This window comes from Narcine bancroftii, chromosome 5, assembly GCF_036971445.1.
Source record: "Narcine bancroftii isolate sNarBan1 chromosome 5, sNarBan1.hap1, whole genome shotgun sequence".
Classification (NCBI taxonomy): domain Eukaryota; kingdom Metazoa; phylum Chordata; class Chondrichthyes; order Torpediniformes; family Narcinidae; genus Narcine; species Narcine bancroftii.
Window position 1 is genome coordinate 220,039,922 of NC_091473.1, and position 21,510 is coordinate 220,061,431.

Genomic DNA, 21,510 nt, shown 5'->3' on the forward strand with positions numbered 1-21,510 from the left:
GGACAAGAGGACAAGCTGGAACGTCCATTTGGAAGACAGCCTGGTTAAAGCCCTTGTGGTTCATGCAAGAGGAGATGAAATACGCGAAACCAAAAGGAACTCTGTGTTGACCTGAATAAAAGGGGTTATCATCTGGAGAATACTGAAGGGGCTAGATTCGTCAGCAAGACACTGGAGTAGGTGATGAAAGTACATGAGTTATTAATGTCCTGGAACAACAAATATGTCTCTGAAACCCTACAGGAACCTTCCAGAGCGGTAACCAAAAAGTAACCTTTCAAGCACCAAAGTCTGGTGAATTTTATAAATTTACATTCTGTGCACAGTAAAAGAACAGCCTGCAACCAGTGAACTTGAAGGGACGAGAAGTCAGATTGGACTGTGAACCAAAGAACCTTTCTGAACTTACATGTACATGCATTTAGAATTAGAAGGGGTTTAGTTAGGTTAAGTAAATTAGTGATAGTTAAACTTTGATTCTATTTTCATGTTTAAAGGTTATTAACAGCAGCTTTTGTTTAGGTAACCATTTGTCTTGATGGATATCTATTTCTGCTGTGTTTGGGATCCTCTGGGCTTGTAACAAAGTAAGCAAAACCACTTGGTAAATGGCACAAAGATCGAATGAATGTTATTTCTCTGATCTTTGCAAAACTGAGAGTGCATTAGCTGCAAGGACACAAATGTATATTGAAGTGAAGCAAAAATAAATCGATTAATTTAAAAACAATTTTCAACTGTTTCTGTACAGGAGATGGCAATGATTTAACTTTCTCCATGCACAGAATTATATATGCATGAAGGTGAGGAGATACCAAATTCAGGTTCAACAACATGCCTGTAAATTACCTTAAAATAAGTTCAACTTTATTATTACATGTATCAAGTGAGAGTGAAAAAGTTTGTTTTTCAAACAGTCGAGCTGGTCAACCCATTCAGCAGCAAATACAATACAAAGTTACAGAGCGATCACTTAGGGAAGATCAAAACCAAATTTATTTTATTCGTGGAGATATGTGGAATCTAATAAATATTATTCTATCTGGTGGTGCAAAACCACACAGTCTTGAATCTTCGTGACAAGATAAGGACAAAGTGAATTTGTCTGTTGTGAAGTGAAACAAAAGAGTCTACAGATGCTGGGTAAGACATACACAAAAGTGCTGGTCAAACCCAACAGGTCAGATAGCAGCCATTGTAAGTAAAGGGTAATCAGCGTTTGATCCTGAGCCCTTCTTCGGGAATAGTAAAAGCACAATGTTGGAGAAACTCAGCAGGTCTACAGTGTACCCTATATAATAAAGATAAAGAATTCAAACAACAACGGTTTGTCCTTGCAAAATTGGTAGATATACCTGAATAAAAATGTTGGGGATGAAGGAGCACAGTCTAAAATTTAAATGGACTCAGGTGGAACGTTGAATACAAAGAAATTGAGAAGTAATAGGAAGAGTGGTCCGAAGGAGTATAACTCTGATAGAATGAAGGGAAGGGGAAGGGGAGTTTGAGGAAAAGAGGGTTCGGGAAATAAAGAGATGGGTTCGGTGGCGTAATTGGAGATTGGAAAATATTTATTGATGCCACCTGATTGGTGATTGCCGAGGTGGATTCTGAAGTGTTGTTCCTCCATTTTCCAGGAGGTCTTGATTTGGAAGTACACGAAGCTATGGACTGATATATCGGTGTTACAATTTGTGTGGAATTGAAATGGTTGTCGACTGGGAAGGTCTTGCTGTCGAAGCACTAAAGCAGTTCAGTTAAACAATTTCTCAATCTGCTTCGTGTCTCCCTGATAAGCGGAGGCTGCATTGGGAGCACCGGATAGAATAAATGACACTTTCAACTTTACTGTAAGTGCTGTTTGAGGTCATGGTTAGTCGTGGAGATGGAGGTATAAGCGCAAGGTGGCACGTCTTGCAATGACAGGGATGGCAGCCAAGGAGGCAATTGTGAAGTGAGGACTGGATGAATGATCACGTGTCTGTCTTTTAATATGTTGGTAGTTGATCCAAGACAGAGGTAAATATAGATGAAATCAATGGAGAACAGTGCTTTTGTGCAATGGTCTGAGCGGTATTCATAGCACTTTGAAGTTTCTTGCGGTTTTGAACGCCGTGGTTCCAGAGCACACAGTAATGCATCCTGATACATACTGACAACTGCACATATGTAGACGTTATTGGGGGATGAAAGGCACAGCCCAAATTTATTCGTTCCTCTGAGGAAGTGGCGGTGCTGTTGTGCTTTCTTATCCAAGTTTAGAGAACATGGAGGTGACTATAATCTGCACAGATTATGAGAAGCATTTAGAAGCAAAATATAAAAGACTCATATTCATATAGAGATATAGCACAGCAGTCACATCTACGAACTACGTAATCTGACAGTAATCTCATATTTTATCCTCTTCACATTCTCAGCAATATCACTTCCTTACCTTTCCAAAATCTCCTGCTCACTTGCTCACTCGGGACAATTTATAGTAGAATATTAGTAATCGAGTCTGAATTGAGTTCACAACCTTCTGCATCTTCGTTCAATCGTGGGCAGAGTATTTCCCTTTCCATGCAGTTATGTGCCCTGACACTATAATTTCAATAGTGCTACTGTAGAAGTTGGTAAGTGGGGCAGGTGATATACCAAATTTCCTCATGCTATTCAAGAAATAGAAGTGCGGATGGATCAGCAAACTTCACAGGAGCTATATTCCAATGGGATGACCGATATCTATTATTCAGTGGATGATCTTGTAATGCAGACTAAAGTGTCTTCAAACCCTTCTTATGGACGGCTTTTCATCAGTTATTTAATTTTATTGACATCATACTAGAGGTTGTTTTCCTCGTACCAAGTCACTTGTACATCTATCTCCGGTAAGTTTCCCGACCCGTCAGTATTAGACGTTTGCAATTTGCTATTGTAAGTATATTAGACTGGTCCTTTGGTGTTGCATCGCAAATACAGCACATTTTTGATCGTGACAAGACAATCTGTGATTGAAACAATTGGACATGCCCTCTTTTCATACGACGTTTATGTCCAAACTCTTCCTCTCCTGCTCAGTCTCTCAAAACATGCCAACAGTGTGCACACTCATCTATGTTGTATTTAATTCTTATTTCATTCATTTTAACATATTCAGATGGTTAAAATCGTTCAATTGCTTGAACCATTTTCTATTACTTTCACTACCTCCAGCTCGAAAGTCCACTTAATTCTGGTCCGAAATCTCTTGATTATGATTGTGCACTGTTATTCCTTTCAGATGAATATGAGACCCAACGTTTATTATAAGCTATGGGTGCTCTTCTACTTCTACTTGGAGTAAAATATGAAAGGTTCCAGACGCTGTGATCGTAGAATAAAAACAAATAAATGCTGGAGGGAAACATTAGGTCTCGCACTTCCATCGGATATCAAACCGACTTTTCGGGCCTGAGCCCATCATTAAGGTAAGAAGGACGCTGAAACACTCGCTGAGTTCCTCCAGTATTTCTGTCTTTTTCATCTACTTTTTTTGCTATGCTTCATTTTTCCTTTGTAAACCTTACTGCAGTAGATCTGATTCCACTTAAATTATTTTGCCCGCAGTCACGCTAGTTTACTCGGCACTTACTGTATATCACTCAATAAGCAAGTGAAATTATTGTTAAACTTATTTCATTTTTTCTCTGTGGTACCTATCTAATTAGAATCCTGTTATAAACACTTTGTCTGAACCCTTGTTAATATTTCCCACCACCCACCATTAACCAGGTTCTTTTGTTTTCCTAATTATTACTGATATCTTTACATATAGCTTTCTCAGTTCTTAAACATTTCTCACCTTCCAACTTATCTAACACTTGCTTCAAAATTATTGGCCGTTTAACGAAGACCTGGGCAAGATCCAAAAGGAATTCAATGTAGTACCGAGGGATTAATGAAATTAAAACAATGGCTCCTGTCAGGATGAGAGAGAGAGAGAGAGAGAGAGAGAGAGAGCGAGAGAGAGAGAATTTGTGTGTGTGTGTGTGTGTGTGTGTGTGTGTGTGTGTGTGTGTGATATGAATATGTATACCTTTATATGACCGTTATACCATTTTGTGTTTCTTTTTGTGGTGTTATTTCAATTATTTCAATATAGTATGTAACTCTAACTATTAAGTTATCAGGAGCTACTCTATTGCTCTACTGCGGAACGTTATATTGAGTTTCTAAATCGCAGGAGTTACTGCGTTATTTTGATGCTAATTCTTGATCTGCTCCACTGGTTTGCATTTTCCATGCCCCGTCGGTATTCCATAAAGATTGGAAGTGTTTCATGAGTTAAAATAGTTGTACTTTTACACGTTAATCATCCAGTCTAACGTGTACCTTCATTGTGAAGACTTAATGCTATTTTTATTTTAAGATATTTTGTAGGTCTGATTTGACGTTCCATTTAAAAGTGTGTGGTAATTATGACTCGCTGAATTTGTAACCTGCTGCTTGATATTGGGTATATAATTTAGGATATTTAAATGATATGTTTCTTTAATGTGCCTTCTAACTCTCAGATAAAATATTTTTACAATTTCTACCTGCGACTGGCTTTGGACGTGTTCAATTAGATTCCTCGACATCGTCAGTAGATGTTCCAATGGTACACCAAACGGTGTTAACGTCGTATTTGTTTAGGTAAGAACCGATGCTAAACTTTGTGGCCTAACAAATATATTATGAGCTCCACCAATTTAGCTACCTATCTACTTGGGCAAAGCCACGGTATCTCTGACTTCTATACTATTTTCAGTAACTGCATGAGGTTCGGTTGAAATCCTTATGAGGTACGAACCTTTATTTTAATTGCAGGTCCCATGGTCATCGTCGTAGATGAACTAGTTTGTGTCATTTGAAGTCTGTTTAATTTTGATCATTAGTTCGAGGGACTTTACTCCGAGGTTTCCTTTGGGATTACGTCAATCTCTCTTTCCCTCTGAGGGGTGATATTTTATTTGATCACACCTCGTGGTCAAATTAATTATTTCAATTGCGCTTGAAGATAAAAAAAAATAAACCAAACAAATGGTTAAGTAACGGGTGCGAGCGGCACTGTTTTCCAGAAGATTTCGTGACTCCTTGCGTTATTGAGCACATTTCACAACTCGAGAGATGGATGATTTCACTATTTCCTTCAGTTCTTCCCTGAGCTTTTTCTGGGTAATGGCGTAAAGGGCCGTGTTTGTACAGCAGCTCAACAGCTGCAACATGAAACCTAGGTCTTGTACAAAAATACGTGGACTGACAAACACAACTCGTACATAATACAACTGGACCCATATGAAATACCCTGTGAACAGCGACCATAACAGGATGAAATTCGCCGAGATAGCATACAGCAAAGTGACGGATTTCCTGCGGCTCTCCATCTCTGGGTCTCGAAAACTCTCCCGACTGCTGGCACCTCGAAGTCTTCTGCGCACCCTGCTAGTCACCAGAATATGTCTTACAGTTAACCCATTGAGCAGCAAAATGAGGACAAAGGGGATTGCCGGTGTGAAGATATAATGAACGAATGTGGCTGTTGCCCAATTCTCTGATCCCAGAACACCGACTCTTGTCAAACAAAACCAAGGGGAATTATCAATGAGATATTCACCTGTGAACATAAAATACCAGAAAATGTTCTTCGAAAAACTTAGCACGCTCACCGTTCCAAGTACAAACGTCGCCGTTTTCTCGGTGCAATAATTCGTTTTCATCTTCTGGTAACAAATGGCTACAAACCGATCAAAGGTGAATGCGACGGTGTTCCAGACAGACCAATCTGTCACTGTATAAACAAGGACGGCGTGAATATTACACAAAGGGATGGTCTTGAGGAAACGGAAGTTGTACCTGTAGGCAGTTGGTATCTGCCTCATTATCAGATCGAAGATAACGACCAGTAAATCCGCCGCTGCCATTGCAACGAGGTAAAGCGTGACACTCTTAGAGAGACCGCAGTTCCCTCGGGACAGGATCTTAATAGTCACTGATATCACTGTAAAAGAAGGAAAATAAATTATATTTCTGACGGTGAATAGAGTTCAGAAATAAACAGTAAACGACTGGTTACTTTACAAATCCCCCGAAAACTAAAGGAAGGCATAGCCATGTTCATGGACTGCTACTGTGGGGAGAGTTGATGACCAGAAACCAGCATCCTGCGTAAAAGCATTTTCTTGCCATGCATAATGTCAAATGTCGTAGCCAGTGTATCCGGTTCCATCTCTGCCACGTTAGATACTCATCTTACTCATAGCCAGGACTATGCACTGTGGGGTTCTTCCAAAATAAATCCATGCGATTGATACCAGCTCGGTTGCCGTAACTGCAGGCACTACAAGGATGTTTCCGTGTCCATTTTACTGTTATTTTAGAACACGTTCCATTAACCTTCATCCAAATGCTGAGCTTTATTCCATATAATTAACCGGTGCAGAGAGAAAGACATTTAAAATATGGGGTTGAATGTTGGGAGTAATCTGGCAAATATATTGTGGGGAACAGATTGAGCTCGGTGGCATTTTTTTGGGGGATTGTTGACAAGTAAACTCACTAAAGATGTTCTCTGCTAGGTTGAAATTCATTTCTGTTCTTCTTTCGACATGGAGCATTAAGCTTTAGTAGCTCCAATCTACTTCTTCGCTATCTAACTAACCTCAAAATTCATCTTGTTTGGTTTGAGGGATTTTCTCTGTGAATATGAGCCATCGGCCACACAGCGCCTCCTCGTGAATCCTTATGCATGTCCATATGTTACATCAGATTATTTGAAATTTGGTGAGGTCTTCATTGAGAAAATATGTCTGAATATATTCCAGATTGATGGCTTCAAACCACCATGCCCGGCAGATTTGTGTATGTGTGTAACTGACTCAATCGTTAGTCATTAGAATAACTAAATAATGCGAAGACGAAAACTTAATTTACTCCAACTTTCAGAGCTTCAGTTAAATATGGAAAAGCAATGTTACTGATGTATGATTGGATCTTGCTAGATCTCAAACAATGAGAACCAAGAATTATGTATACATGTCGATGTTCATTCTGAGCTTTTGGTCGTTTATTCTGATAAAGTATTGTTCTTATTGTTTTAATAGGGTTCATTTGAATTATGTATTATTTTCCTAATCCAGCCCATGTGATCTGCCGAACCCCTCTTTGAGATTGCATCGAAAATTTACTTTCTTGTCCTTTAATATTTGTCTCCCAATAATGTCGCTGCTCATGTGTTGGATAAGGTCGCCCACACTACGGGTGCTCAGGTGGTCAAAAATGCCTTTACCCGGTCCACGTCATAGGTAAGACATGCTTCCAATTGCAGCTCGTAAAAAAGTGTATTCAGGTATTAGAGCTTGGGTTGGATGAACTACGGAACGTTCGGGAGGCTGACATAAATTACAGGGAAGCAGTCACACCTAGGAGACAGAAGGGAAAGGGTAAGGGAACAGACGGTGGACGTTCCCCTCAATAAAACGTATACCGTTTTAGATACAGTTGAAGATGACCACGTACCAAGTACAAACACCGACAGAGTGTGACCCTGTGGATAAGAAAAAGAGGGAGACGAGGCCATTTGAAGTGGCAAGGAGTTCACTCATGAGGGGAACGATGAGAAGTTCTGTGGATGAGATCGAGAAACCGGATGATATTTTCCTCAGTGCCAGATTCCAGGAGATATCCCAAAGAATTAGGGTGAAAGCCAGAATTCGTGCTACATGTAGGGACCAACGGCGTGCATAGGATTAGCTCTGACTAAGGGAGTTCAAAGAGTTACCTGTGCAGTTGAAGGCCAGTACCTCCAGGATTATGATCGCAGTATTATTACCTGTGCAATGTACCAGTGAGGTAAGAAGTAGGAGGATAATGCAGCATAATATGTGGTTAATGAGATGGTGCAGAAGGAAGGATTTTGAATTATTGAGCTCTATTTAAGAAATGGGTGGCATGTACCTGCAAGCCAAATAGCATCTAATCTAGATTGGGACAAATATCCTTGTGGGAATGCATGCTAGTGGTACCAACTCCTGGGGATTCAAACAACATTTGCAGGGAGGTTGGGAACTAAAGCACCAGGGCAGATAGTGGAGTAGAGGACGATATATACCATAGAAGTGAGTGGTGCGAGCAGGGAACCAACTACCAGCTGAAGCAGTGAATGTAGGCTCAATTGTAACATTCAAGTAGCTTTTGGAGAGATATGTTGATGGGAAAGGTATAATGGGATATGGGCAGCATACAGGTTAGTTGGACCAGGTAAAATAATAGTTCGTCACAGACTAGAAGAACTGAAGGGCCCATTTCTATGCTGAAATTTTCTGTTTCTATGATATATGGAGACAATTACACTGGCATAATTTAGGTAAGTACAAAAATCATAGATTCAGCGTTTAACATGTAAATTAAACTAAATTATGTTGAACCATTTTCGTGGAACATTGCAATGAATGCAAGTGGCTTTTGTTACGAGCTCAAAGGACCCCAAAACTCAGCGGTATTATACAATCACCAAGACAAATAGTTACCTAACCAAATATTGTTTTTAATTATCTTTAAACATGAAAACAGAATCAAACTTTCACTTAACTCTATTAACTTAACTAAACCCAATTTAACTCCCTTCTAATTCTATGCACATGTGTATGTGATGTGTGTGTAAATGTAAATGTCATTCTTCCAAGTTCTCTGGTTGCAGGCCATTCTTATACTGTGCACAGAATTTAACATGTATCAAGTTCACCAGTCTTTGGTGCTCGAAAGTTAATGCTTACCGCTCAGGAAGGTTCTTGTAGGGTTGGCAGAGAGTGATTTGCTGTTCCAGGATTTCCACAACTGAGGTACCACCATTAGTCACATCAGTGTCTTGCTGATGAAACCTCCCCCATCAGGGTTCTCCAGGTGACAACCTCTTTCTTTCAGGCTACCACAGAGTTCCTTTCAGTTCCATTTATTCAAAAAGAAACATCAGTCAGAAAGCACTTCCAACCACTCTGGAGCTTCTGTTTCAATTCCAACAAGCTTCTTGGCTTCCACCGTACAGGTGACTGTCTCTCTGTATGTCTTTCTGTCTGTCTGTCTGTCTCTCTCTCTCTCTCTCCAACTGCCAGAATGCCCATGTGACTCTCTCACTTGCAAAACCCCTAACCTTCTCCAGCAAACTATTGGAGTTAGTCTTCTTGATCAAGCTGTTGTCTTTAGGTAAACAAAAGCCCAGGAGTGACCTTTCTGTGCACTCGGTCAAATCCCTTGCAAAGAGCATTTTCAGAGCCAGAGCGGCTCCAGCTTGTAGCTTTAATGACGTCATTTCAATTAGCACCTACTTGGGAAATGTGCACAGCATTGTCCATAGTTTCTGCAAATTAACTGAATATGAATTCTTCAATATTTCAAATAAGATCAGCTTCAAAGTATGTGTAGGCATGTAACCCACTATAATTTTACCAATTTATCTCCCAAATACTCCATTACATATTCTATTACACCCTTTGCCAGTGAACGTATTTGTTCCAGATGTTCAACACCTCTGTTGGGTGACCATTTAGGTCAATGAAGTGGCTCTGCACCGTTCCACTGAATGGAAAAAGATATCAATGCTAAAGATGCTGCATTACAATAGCCTTACAAAAGTCACGGCTCGCAAGCGTGCACACTTCTACACCCAGTGCTGACTGCAACGCATCGCATGCTTCAACGTCATAAATGACAAAGGACTTTAATCATTAACCTAGCCTCACCTTCCACTGTTGTTCTCTGATCTGTTTTTTGCTGCAGTGCATTCGGACTTTTTTCAGATTTCCAGCACTAATTGTTATTATTCCACTTTGTTTTGCATATAATTGTGAGAATAAGAATGAACACCACGTGAAAATTGCACGATGCGCCACAAAAGGGGTAAATAAGCTGAATATTCTTATCTTGAACCGTGATACTCCACAGCTTGAACACTCCATAGATACAGTATCAATCTTTAGTTTAGTGAGACTATCCTTAATTGCTTTAATAATTTTACTCCCGGTGCAAAACGAATCGCTATGAAAACTAAACTGAAATAAGAGCCATTGTTCGTTTTTGAACGCGTTCCCTTTGTTTTCCATTATTTATTGCAGCTATTTCCAGAAATTTATTGGCATACTAAATTATTTCATTTCATGCAAATATCTTCTGAACATCCTCGTAAAAATCTAAACACCATATGTCCATCTGACTCTGATCTGCCAGTTTTAGTGCAATTGAACAGTAGCACAATGTTCGAGAAACACATATTTGCCGATGCTGGAATCTTAGGCATCAATAAATTGACGATGTCCCAAGAAGAGGCATTCAGGTTCGCCATAATCCATATAATTGACACCCTCCCAGTCTTTGACAGTTCACGTCCCTCAATTTTTGCAATTTCTTTCCTCGCTTTCCAAAATATCTTTGGCCGCAATCGATGAGGCCCTCGAGATTTCTATATCTTGATGCTATTGAGCATCTGCAGCATCTCTTCTTCTCTTGTGTGGATTCTCTTCAGGATTTACTTTCCCGAGTTTCCTCATAGCCATGACTTTCTCCCGGTTAATACATTATAATTTTCCGCACATCCTGAGGCTCCACAGATAAATAACATTCGTGATGTTTAAACGCCCCATTTCTCTGCCAAGTTCATATAGTTGTAGTAAGTTATCGGCTGCCGATAACATAGTGGCCCTTTTTGCCTTCCTGGTCACATTTTAAGTGAATTCCTAATTTTTCCACTCTCATTATCGGATTTGCGTGATCCCTTCTAAATCTATATATTTTCCTTGACTGGAGTCTCAATAGGTCTTCTTATTGGCTGTTTCACAATCCTATCAGCCATGTCGTTTCCCCTCACTGGATCACGCTGAACATGTCTATCTACCAAATACCCACTATCTTCCTTTGAAAGCCTTCCACTTGTCAGATGCCCTAATAAGTAATTTAGAACTTTAAACTGTGGGCCAATCCTGTCTTTTCCAGTTATTTCAACACTGAAGGCGTTCCCGTAACTGGTCACGAAGTGATCTCCTATGGACATACCAGGTATTTTCCCTGCTATGTTTCCCAACAGGTTGTCCAGTATCAGGCCCTCTCAGGTAGGGACGTATAAATTTTTATTGTTGAAGACAATTTAATTGCCGACGTGAAATTATTGAGGCAAATGGAAATGCGAGGTTGCCAAACAATTCATTCTGTCTTGAATGTTGTAAAGAGAGGTGCAGGTGTTCGTGGCGAAACAATAAAATTTCTACTTTTGGAAGAATGGATTATTAAATTGATGTATCAACGTACCAGGAACACAAAGCACTGCTAGTAGGTGATCGTAAATTAGAAACAATATTGCTGTTAGCTGTAATTTGTCAAGTTAATACACACAGATTCAAGAAAGCAGAAACAACAAAAGTTATAAAATGAAAATCGTTTTTGGATTAATATCGTGCACAGAAAAGCTTACTAGGAACAGCAGTCATAGCCAAGATGGGATAGTAGATAACTTGAATCGCCCGGACCAGATAATATATTCGCCGGTGCAATGGGAGTTCATCCTGTGTTAAAAATTCTTCGAAAGCCCAGAAGATATTAGTCCTTGTGGTTGAAACATTCTGATCCATGGTTCCTATATTCCTATCAGTGAACATTTGTGCACTTGTTTTCAGATGTAAATCCTCCTAGAGACTGGCAAAGCGGGGGCTGATTCTATCACTTTCGTGACGAAAGCACGAAATCAGTCACTGGAGTTAACGGCAACTACCAAATGAATACGTTAACGGCAACTACGAAATTAATACCATATTAATAGAGGAGGCGAATCTCTTGTGACATATTCAGATCCACTGAAGCTGTCCTTAATTATGCGCGCCAAAACAAACATGTTTGTTCTGAACCTTTCCGCTCAAGTTTGTATCACAGAAAGTAGAATAGTTATCAATCTGGACTTGTGTAAGAAATGTCCATCTTTTCGGTGATCCATGAATTCGCCGTTGTTGTGGGAGAACCAGTGGACATGGGGAAGGAAATGAGGCTGTCAATGTTGTAGATCGTCTTTTCAAACGCTTAATAAGGTGCAAGACAATAGACAAATAGCAATGTTTTCGCATCCCAATGTCAAAATACAGAAGGACTGTTTAATTAAATTCCAATATTTAATCAATAATATACAATAATAACGATTATAAAGTAGTTATTTCTAGAACGATATAAATGTTTGTGATACACGACGGTCAATTTTGACTTTGCAGAAATTTAGTTTCTGGCATGTTCAATTCAACATGTTGCTATGAGAGTAAACCATCAAGGCACCCGCTTGAGAGTAAACCATCAATTATTGAGGCAAATGGAAATGTGAGGTTGCCAAGCAATTCATTCTGTCTTGAATGTTGTTTGTGGCGCAACAATAAAAGTTCTACTTTTGGAAGGATGGATTACTGAATGGATCTATCAACGTACCAGGAACACAAAGCACTGCGAGTATGTGATCGTAAATTAGAAACAATATTTATTTATAATTTTTTATTTTTCACACCATAAATCACATTAACCATGATACACATTTTTTCCTTTTCACACATATACAATGTCATTTTCTCCCCCCCCCTCCCTCCTCCCCTCCCAGCCTCCCCACCTCTCCCCTCCCGTCCATTTAAGGTATAAAATCTAGGATACATTAAACCAGTCAGACAATGTTGTCATTCAATAAAAATACACCAGAAATTCCACTGAGTCCATTCTTTTCATTTCCTTTTCCTTCCGTTAACTTAGGTAGTGATTGTCCCCGGTAGGTTTTCGCTATTGTGTTTAATATAAGGCTCCCATATTTGTTCGAATATTTCAATATTATTTCTTAAACTATATGTTATTTTTTCTCATGGAATACATTTATTCATTTCTCTATACCGTTGTTGTATTTTCAAATTATCTTCCAATTTCCAGGTTGACATAATACATTTTTTTGCTACGGCTAGAGCTATCTTAACAAATCATTTTTGTGCATTCTCCAAATCAATTCCAAATTCTTTGTTTTTTTATGTTACTTAGGAGAAAGATCTCTGGATTCTTTGGTATATTGTTTTCTGTTATTTTATTTAATATCTGATTGAGATCTTCCCAAAATTTTTCTACTTTTTCACATGTCCAGATTGCATGAACTGTTGTTCCCATTTCTTTTTTACATCGAAAACATCCATCAGATACTGTTGGGTCCCATTTATTTAACTTTTGAGGTGTAATGTATAGCCTGTGTATCCAATTACGTAACCTCGTATTTATTGTATTTCTCATCGTTCCAGAGCATAACTTCTCCCATGTTTCCTTTTTTATCTTTATATTTAAATCCTGTTCCCATTTTTGTTTAGTTTTACCATTTGTTTCCTCATTCTCCTTTTCTTGCAGTTTAATATACATATTTGTTATAAATCTTTTGATTATCATTGTATCTGTAATCACATATTCAAACTTACTTCCCTCTGGCAAGCTCAAACTGCTTCCTAATTTATCCTTCAAGTAGCATCTCAATTGGTAATATGCCAGTGCTATATCTTGAGTTATATTGTATTTATCTTTCATTTGTTCAAAGGATAATAATCTATTTCCTGAAAAACAATTTTCTATTCTTTTAATCCCTTTTTTCTCCCATTCTCTAAAGGAAAGGTTATCTATTGTAAAAGGGAGTAACTTGTTTTGCGTCAATATTAGTTTTGGTAATTGATCATTTGTTTTATTTCTTTCTACATGAATCTTCTTCCAAATATTGAGTAGATGATGTAATACTGGAGAACTTCTATGTTGTACCAATTTTTCATCCCAGTTATATAATATGTGTTCAGGTGTCTTTTCCCCTATTTTATCTAATTCTAATCTAGTCCAATCTGGCTTTTCCCTTGTTTGATAAAAATCTGATAGGTATCTTAATTGTGCAGCTCTATAATAATTTTTAAAGTTTGGCAGTTGTAGGCCTCCTTGTTTATACCATTCTGTTAATTTATCTAGTGCTATCCTCGGTTTCCCCCCTTTCCATAAAAATTTCCTTATTATTTTCTTTAACTCCTTGAAGAATTTCTCTGTCAGTTGTATTGGCAAGAATAGGTATAATATCCTTGGAAAAATGTTCATTTTAATACAGTTTATCCTTCCTATTAGTGTTAATGGTAAATCTTTCCAATGCTCTAAATCATCCTGTAATTTTTTCATTAGTGGATAATAATTGAGTTTATATAGTTGGCCGAGATTTTTGTTTATTTGTACACCTAGGTATCTTATTGCTTGCATTTGCCATCTAAATGGTGATTCTTTCTTAAATTTTGAGAAATCCGCATCATTCATAGGCATTGCTTCACTTTTATTTACGTTGATCTTGTAACCCGACACTTCTCCATATTCCTTCAATTTCTTATATAATTCTTTTATTGATAGTTCTGGTTCTGTTAAGTATACTATAACATCATCCGCAAATAAACTGATTTTATATTCCTTGTCTTTTATTTTTATCCCTTTTATATTTTTTTCTGTTCTTATCAATTCTGCTAGTGGTTCTATAGCTAAACAATAAAGGTGATAGTGGGCATCCCTGTCGTGTTGATCTGCTTAAGTTAAATTGCTTTGATACATGTCCATTTACTGTCACTTTCGCTAATGGTCCCTTATATAATGCTTTAATCCAATTAATATACTTCTCCGGTAAACTGAATTTTTGCAATACTTTGAACAAATAATTCCATTCTACTCTGTCAAAGGCCTTCTCTGCGTCTAAAGCAACTGCTACTGTTGGTGCTTTATTCCCTTCTACTGCATGAATTAAGTTATATAATTTACAAATATTGTCTGTTGTGCGTCTTTTTTTGATAAATCCAGTTTGGACTAGATTTACCATTTTCGGTACATACTCTGCTAATCTGTTTGCAAATAATTTAGCTATTATCTTATAATCTGTGTTAAGTAAAGATATTGGTCTATATGACGCTGGTGTGAGTGGATCTTTCCCTTGCTTTAGTATTACTGTAATTATTGCTGTTTTGCATGAATCTGGTAAGCTTTGCGTTTTATCAATCTGGTTGATTACTTCCAGGAGGGGTGGAATTATTAAGTCTTTAAATGTTTTATAGAATTCTATTGGGAATCCATCCTCTCCTGGTGTCTTATTATTTGGTAATTTTTTTATTATCTCTTGTATTTCTACTATTCCAAATGGCTCTGTTAATTTATTTTGTTCCTCTATTTGTAGTTTTGGTAGTTCAATTTTAGTTAGAAATTCATCTATTTTCCCTTCTTTCCCTTCGTTTTCAGTTTGGTATAATTGTTCATAGAATTCTCTAAAGTTTTCCTTAATTTCTTTTGGATTAAATGTAATTTGTTTATCTTTTTTCCTTGATGCCAATACCATTTTCTTAGCTTGTTCTGTCTTAAGCTGCCATGCTAGGATTTTGTGCGTTTTTTCACCTAGTTCATAATATTTCTGTTTTGTCTTCATTATATTTTTCTCCACCTTATATGTTTGTAGTGTTTCATATTTTATTTTTTTATCTGCCAGTTCTCTTCTTTTAGTTATATCTTCCTTCATTACTAATTCTTTTTCTATATTTACTATTTCCCTTTCCAACTGCTCTGTTTCCTGATTATAGTCCTTCTTCATCTTGGTTACATAACTTATTATTTGCCCTCTAATGAATGCTTTCATTGCGTCCCATAGTATAAACTTATCTTCCACTGATTCCGTATTTATTTCAAAATACATTTTAATTTGTTTTTCAATAAATTCTCTAAAATCCTGCCTTTTAAGTAACATGGAGTTTAATCTCCATCTATACATTCTTGGAGGGATGTCCTCTAACTTTACTGTCAATATTTAGGGTGAATGGTCCGATAGTATTCTAGCTTAATATTCTGTTTTTCTTACTCTATCTTGCATACGAGCTGATAACAAAAATAGGTCTATTCTTGAGTATGTTTTATGTCTAGCCGAGTAATATGAATATTCCTTTTCCTTTGGGTGTTGCTTCCTCCATATATCCAAAAGTTGCATTTCTTGCATCGATTTAATTATAAATTTGGTTACTTTGTTCTTTCTGTTAATTTTTTTCCCAGTTTTGTCCATATTTGAATCCAAATTCAGGTTGAAATCCCCTCCTATTAATATGTTCCCTTGCGTATCTGCTATCTTCAAAAAGATATCTTGCATAAACTTTTGATCTTCTTCGTTAGGTGAATATACATTGAATAGATTCCAAAACTCCGAATATATCTGACATTTTATCATTACATATCTCCCTGCTGGATCTATTATTTCCTCTTCTATTTTAAATGGCACATTTTTACTAATTAATATAGCTACTCCTCTTGCTTTTGAATTATACGATGCTGCTGTTACGTGTCCTACCCAATCTCTCTTTAATTTCTTATGCTCCAATTCAGTTAAATGTGTTTCTTGCACAAATGCAATATCAATTTTTTCTTTTTTCATTAAATTTAGCAGTTTCTTCCTTTTAATTTGGTTATGTATTCCATTAATATTTAAAGTCATATAGTTCAACGTAGCCATTTTATACCTTGTTTATCTTCCCTTTCCGTTTCTCCATCATTACCTTTCTTTCTTATCCATTTCTGTTTTCTTGTTTTGAATCCTTTATAAGACAACATTCCTAAAACATCAAACATTTTCCTTATTCTCCTATTTAAAACTCCTTTAGCCCCAATCCCCCCTTCCCCTCCTGAGTTGTCCTTTATCCCTTGTCGGACAACCACATCTCCCCTCTCCATTTGGATTTGCGAATTCACTCGCAAGCGTCAGCTGATTTTGCAGTGACCGTAACACCCCCCCAACCAGCACCCCCCCAGAAAAGATTTCACTTTTCATATGTGACAAAGGTCACTCTTTTAATTCCCTCCTTATTCCCTCTATTCCTTTTCCTTCCCTTATTAATTCTTGTCTATACTATCTATATTTTCCTCTAAATACAGATACATTCATGTATGCACATTATACATATACACACATATACCTCTTTACCCACATACATATAAATCGTGGTCATTTTTACTCTTATTACATGTCTTCATCTCTCTGTTTGTTTTGTAGTTGTTCTGCAAATTTCCTTGCTTCCTCTGGATCCGAGAATAGTTTTTTTTTTCCATAAGATCGTTTTCGATGTTTTGAACTCCTTCCTCTTCTTCAGGAGTTCAAAACTTATGTCTTTTTAGTTCGCAGTCTTTTGTACTCTCATTACACGTCTTCATCTCTCAGTCTATTTTGTAATTGTTCTGCAAATTTTCCTGCTTCCTCTGGATCCGAGAATAGTCTGTTTTGTTGTCCTGGAATAAATATTTTCAATACCGCTGGATGCTTTAGTATAAATTTATACCCTTTCTTCCATAAAATCGCCTTTGCTGTATTGAACTCCTTTCTCTTCTTCAGGAGTTCAAAACTTATATCTGGATAAATGAAGATATTTTGCCCTTTGTACTCCAGTGGCTTATTGTCCTCTCTTACTTTTTCCATTGTTTTCTCCAGTACCTTTTCTCTTGTAGTATATCTTAGGAATTTTACTAAAACAGATCTTGGCTTTTGTTGTGATTGTGGTTTAAAGGCCAATGCTCTATGTGCCCTTTCTATTTCCATTTCTTGCTGTAGTTCGGGACATCCTTGGATCCTAGGGATCCAATCTTTTATAAACTCTCTCATATTCTTGCCTTCTTCATCTTCCTTAAGGCCCACTATCTTTATGTTATTTCTTCTGTTATAATTTTCCATTATATCTATTTTCTGAGCTAACAGTTCTTGTGTCTCTTTAACTTTTTTATTAGATTCCTCTAATTTCTTTTTTTAAGTCCTCTACCTCCATTTCTACTGCTGCTTCTCGTTCTTGCACCTTGTCCATTCTTTTTCCCATTTCTGATAAGGTCATATCTATTTTATTCAATTTCTTTTCTGTATTATTTATTCTTCTTCTTAAATCATTAAATTCTTGCGCTTGCCATTCTTTAAATGACTCCATGTAATCTTTAATAAGAGAAAGTATATCCTTTATCTTGCCTTTCCCTTCTTCTTCTATTTCACTGTACTCTTCCTCTTCCTCTTCTTCTTCCTCTGGGTTGGCCATCTGTTGTTTCTTTGTTGCCCTTTTCTTCTCTTCTTTCTTGTTTTCGTTGTCTTCTATGTTCTCCTCTTGCTGCAGGTGTTCTGCAGCTGTCATTGCCGGCTGTGGAGATCGACTCCCCAGCTGGTCACCCCTCCGTCGGTGTGTTTTTTTCATGCGCGGTTGCGCACTTTTACTCGGCTCAGCGAGCCATTTTTGTAGTCCACTTTCTACCGACCTGAGGGAGCGGGTTTCTCTCTCCACCACGGGCCTCTTCGAACAGGTAAGGCCTTTTCCTTCATCTTCCGTTGTCTTCTCTTCCTCTCTTCTTACCGTTGGTTTCGACATTTCTTTTTTCGTCGCCATCTTCTTTCCACCTTTATATTCACTTTACTTTGATTTTTATTTTTGTGCCTTTGTGTTTTCCTTTGTTTTTTCTGACTTTTCTGGAGAGGGCTGGAGTTCACCGTCCGGCCACTACTCCATCACGTGACTCCTCCAATTAGAAACAATATTGCTGTTAGCTGTAATTTGGCAAGTTAATACACAGGGATTCAAGAAAGCAGAATCAACAAAAGTTGGAAAGAATAAAATGAGAATCGTTTCGGATCAATATCGTGCGCAGAAAAGCTTACCAGGAAGAGCAGTCATAGCCAAGATGGGATAGTAGATAACTTGAATTGCCCGGACGAGAAAATATATTCGCCAATGCAATGGGCGTTCATCCCATTTCAAAAACAGTTCGAACGCCCAGAAAATATTCTTCCTCGTGGTTGGATCATTCTGATCCACGGTTCCTATATCCATATCAGTGAACATTTCTGCACTTCTGTTTTCAGATGTAAATCCTTCCCGAGACTGGAAAAACGGGAGCTGATACCCTCACTTTCAACTAACTGCAACTGCAAAATAAATACCACATTAATAGAGGAAGCGAATCTCTTGTGACATATTCAGATCCACTGAGGCTGTCGTTAATTATGCGCGTCAAAACAAACATGTTGGTTCAACTCCTTTCCGCTCAACGTTTGTATCACAAAAAGTAGAACAGTTATCAGTCTGCACGTGTGTAAGAAATGGTCATCTTTTCGGTGATCCATCATTTCGCCGTTGATGCGAGAGAACCAGTAGACATAGGGAGGGAAATGAGGCTGTCAATGTTGTAGATCGTCTTTTCAAAACCTTAATAAGGTGCAAGACAGAAGACAAATAGCAATGTTTTCGCATCCCAATGTCAAACTGCAGAAGGACTGTTGAATAAATTGCAATATTTAATCAATGATGTTCAATAACAACGATTATAAAGTAGTTGTTTCTGGAACGATGTCAATGTTTGTGATACCCGACGGTCAATTTGGCTCTGTACAAATTTAGTTTCTGACATGTTCAGTTCAGCATGTTGCTATGAGAATAAACCATCAAGGTGCCCGCTTGAGAGTAAATCATCAAGGTATCTGATCCGTTACATGATGCTATACTGAGAACATTTGTAGCTGACAGTCTGCCAGTGGAAATCATTGTGGTCTGACCGCTGGAGATCTTGCAGCTGTCCGTGATCTGAGTCAAATTCATGCTGTGCACAAATAAAGCCGGACATATCGTTAAAAAGGGGAACATTTATTATTTCTACATTCTAGTATCTGCAGAACATATTTTCGTATAATGAAGATATGTGCTTCTGTCCCAGTATTTCCAAATATGCATTTTTTCTAGAATTCCGGGCTTTCTTGTATTTAAAACATTGCCACACATTAACAACTCAGTAATTATCGACAGAAGTAATATAGTTGGCAAGCCCAATGGCAAGCAAGACACATGAGGAATTTAATGGGTAGAAGTATGAATTGTGCTATTATGACAAAATGGACAGGAGGATACGAGGAAAACACCATGACATACTGGTAAATTAAATCGCAGGTCGTTGTATGAAGCAGGCAATACAAAGTAAGAAGGGAGTTAACAAACCTTGTGGACGTTTGGCATACATGGATAGGTTATGAACTAAGCGATAAGTCACCACTAACCTATGGCAACAGATTTAAAACTCCATGATTTCAGAAAGAGCTAGAGGATATTCATAATGTGAAGATGTTAAACAAAACGCTGTTGAACATGAGAAAAATAAATTAATTAAAGGCCTGTGATTGTTCTTCTTATTAAAAAACAATTAAGGGGCTTTTCGGTCCGGTTTTGCAATAGATTTAAGTTATCAGGAAAAGTAAATAAACTACAGGCATCATGTCAACCTTCCATAGGAGCTCTATAGAGAGCGTCCTGGCAGTCTGCAGCACGGTGAGGTACGGTTGCTGCAGAGAAATGGATCAGAAGACAGTTCACAGGACCATAAGAGCGGCAGAGAGGATCAATGGGGTCTACATCCTACCCCCTACCCAACCCCCCATCCCCACCCCTACCGCAATCGATGTGATTATTGTCTGAAGTGGACACGCAAAATCATTGAGGATCCCTTTTCCCCTGCAAGCAGCATCTTTCAGTTGCTCCCATTTGAAGGATGTACAGGAGTATTAGAGCAGCAGCACAAGGGTGAGGAATAGCTTCCTCCCACAGCCAGTGAGAAGGCTGAACCACAAAAGGAACTGCTCACACTAACCATCCGAGACTCTCACATGCATAAAATAATATCTATTTGTATATTTGTACAGTTGAATTACTTGTCATGAATATGTATTGTTTCTATGCAAGTATGTTATATTTGGTTGTGCTTCTGCATGTTTTGCACCAAGGACCAGTGAACGCTCTTTCGTCGGGTTGTACTTGTACAATCAGATGACAATAAACTTGATTTGAAAATATCGGAAGGACGGAGCAAATTCTGCACTTTTAGAGGCAATTAAAGAGACTTTATTGAGGGGAGATCCTATCTGAAAAATCAGAATTGACTTCAATTGGCTGCTGAGAATGACTCACTTGGGAGAATGTTCCAATATATCAGAATCCATAAGATATGAGACAACCTAGCAAGCTAGATCTAAAATTCAAAGTGATTATAATGCAAAGACAATGGTCTAGGGTTTTTGTTCCTCGAGTAGTTTTCTCTTACACAATGCCATTGCCGGGTTAGCAAGATGTAGAAAGCAATAACAGAATGAATTCAATCGGAATTGAGAGATGATGCGTTTTGACAATAACGCTGAATATACATAGTTGAACTCTGACATACAGAGAGAAACCAAAGCATTTTTATTCCTAAGGAAATGAGCACAAGTCGATTTGGTGTTCGGAAAGTAGATTAGATATTTGCGCCCACTAGCCAAGTAAAGTATATCAGAGCAAGGAGGTTATTGTACAATTGAGTAAGATAACAGTGAGGCTATAATTGATCTAAAGTGTACAGTTCTGGTGACCATGCAGCGAGACTGCGTAATTACCCTGTACACCGCATGGAAAAGATTCACCGGGATGTTGCCAATGTATATGA

At 37.9% G+C, this 21,510-nt stretch overlaps 1 protein-coding gene and 1 long non-coding RNA gene across 3 annotated transcripts in view; one reads left to right on the top strand and one right to left on the bottom strand.

Moving 5' to 3' along the window:
• Window positions 1–21,510, top strand: part of LOC138764885 (uncharacterized) — a 162,214-nt gene that overhangs the window by 100,798 nt on the left and 39,906 nt on the right. The window contains exons 3-5 of one of the 2 annotated variants that reach the window (XR_011358339.1): window positions 3,266–3,452; window positions 4,539–4,659; window positions 18,911–20,210. This is a non-coding gene — a long non-coding RNA (uncharacterized lncRNA). Of the gene's footprint in view, window positions 1–3,265; window positions 3,453–4,538; window positions 4,660–18,910; window positions 20,211–21,510 lie in introns of those variants that run through there. The other variant, XR_011358338.1, reaches the window with a different exon arrangement.
• LOC138763006 (probable G-protein coupled receptor 139) lies at window positions 5,106–6,232 on the bottom strand. The gene is made up of 2 exons (XM_069936486.1): window positions 6,190–6,232; window positions 5,106–6,004 (listed from the first exon to the last, which is right to left on the bottom strand). The coding sequence occupies exons 1-2, from the start codon at window positions 6,230–6,232 to the stop codon at window positions 5,106–5,108; spliced, it is 942 nt and encodes a 313-aa protein (XP_069792587.1).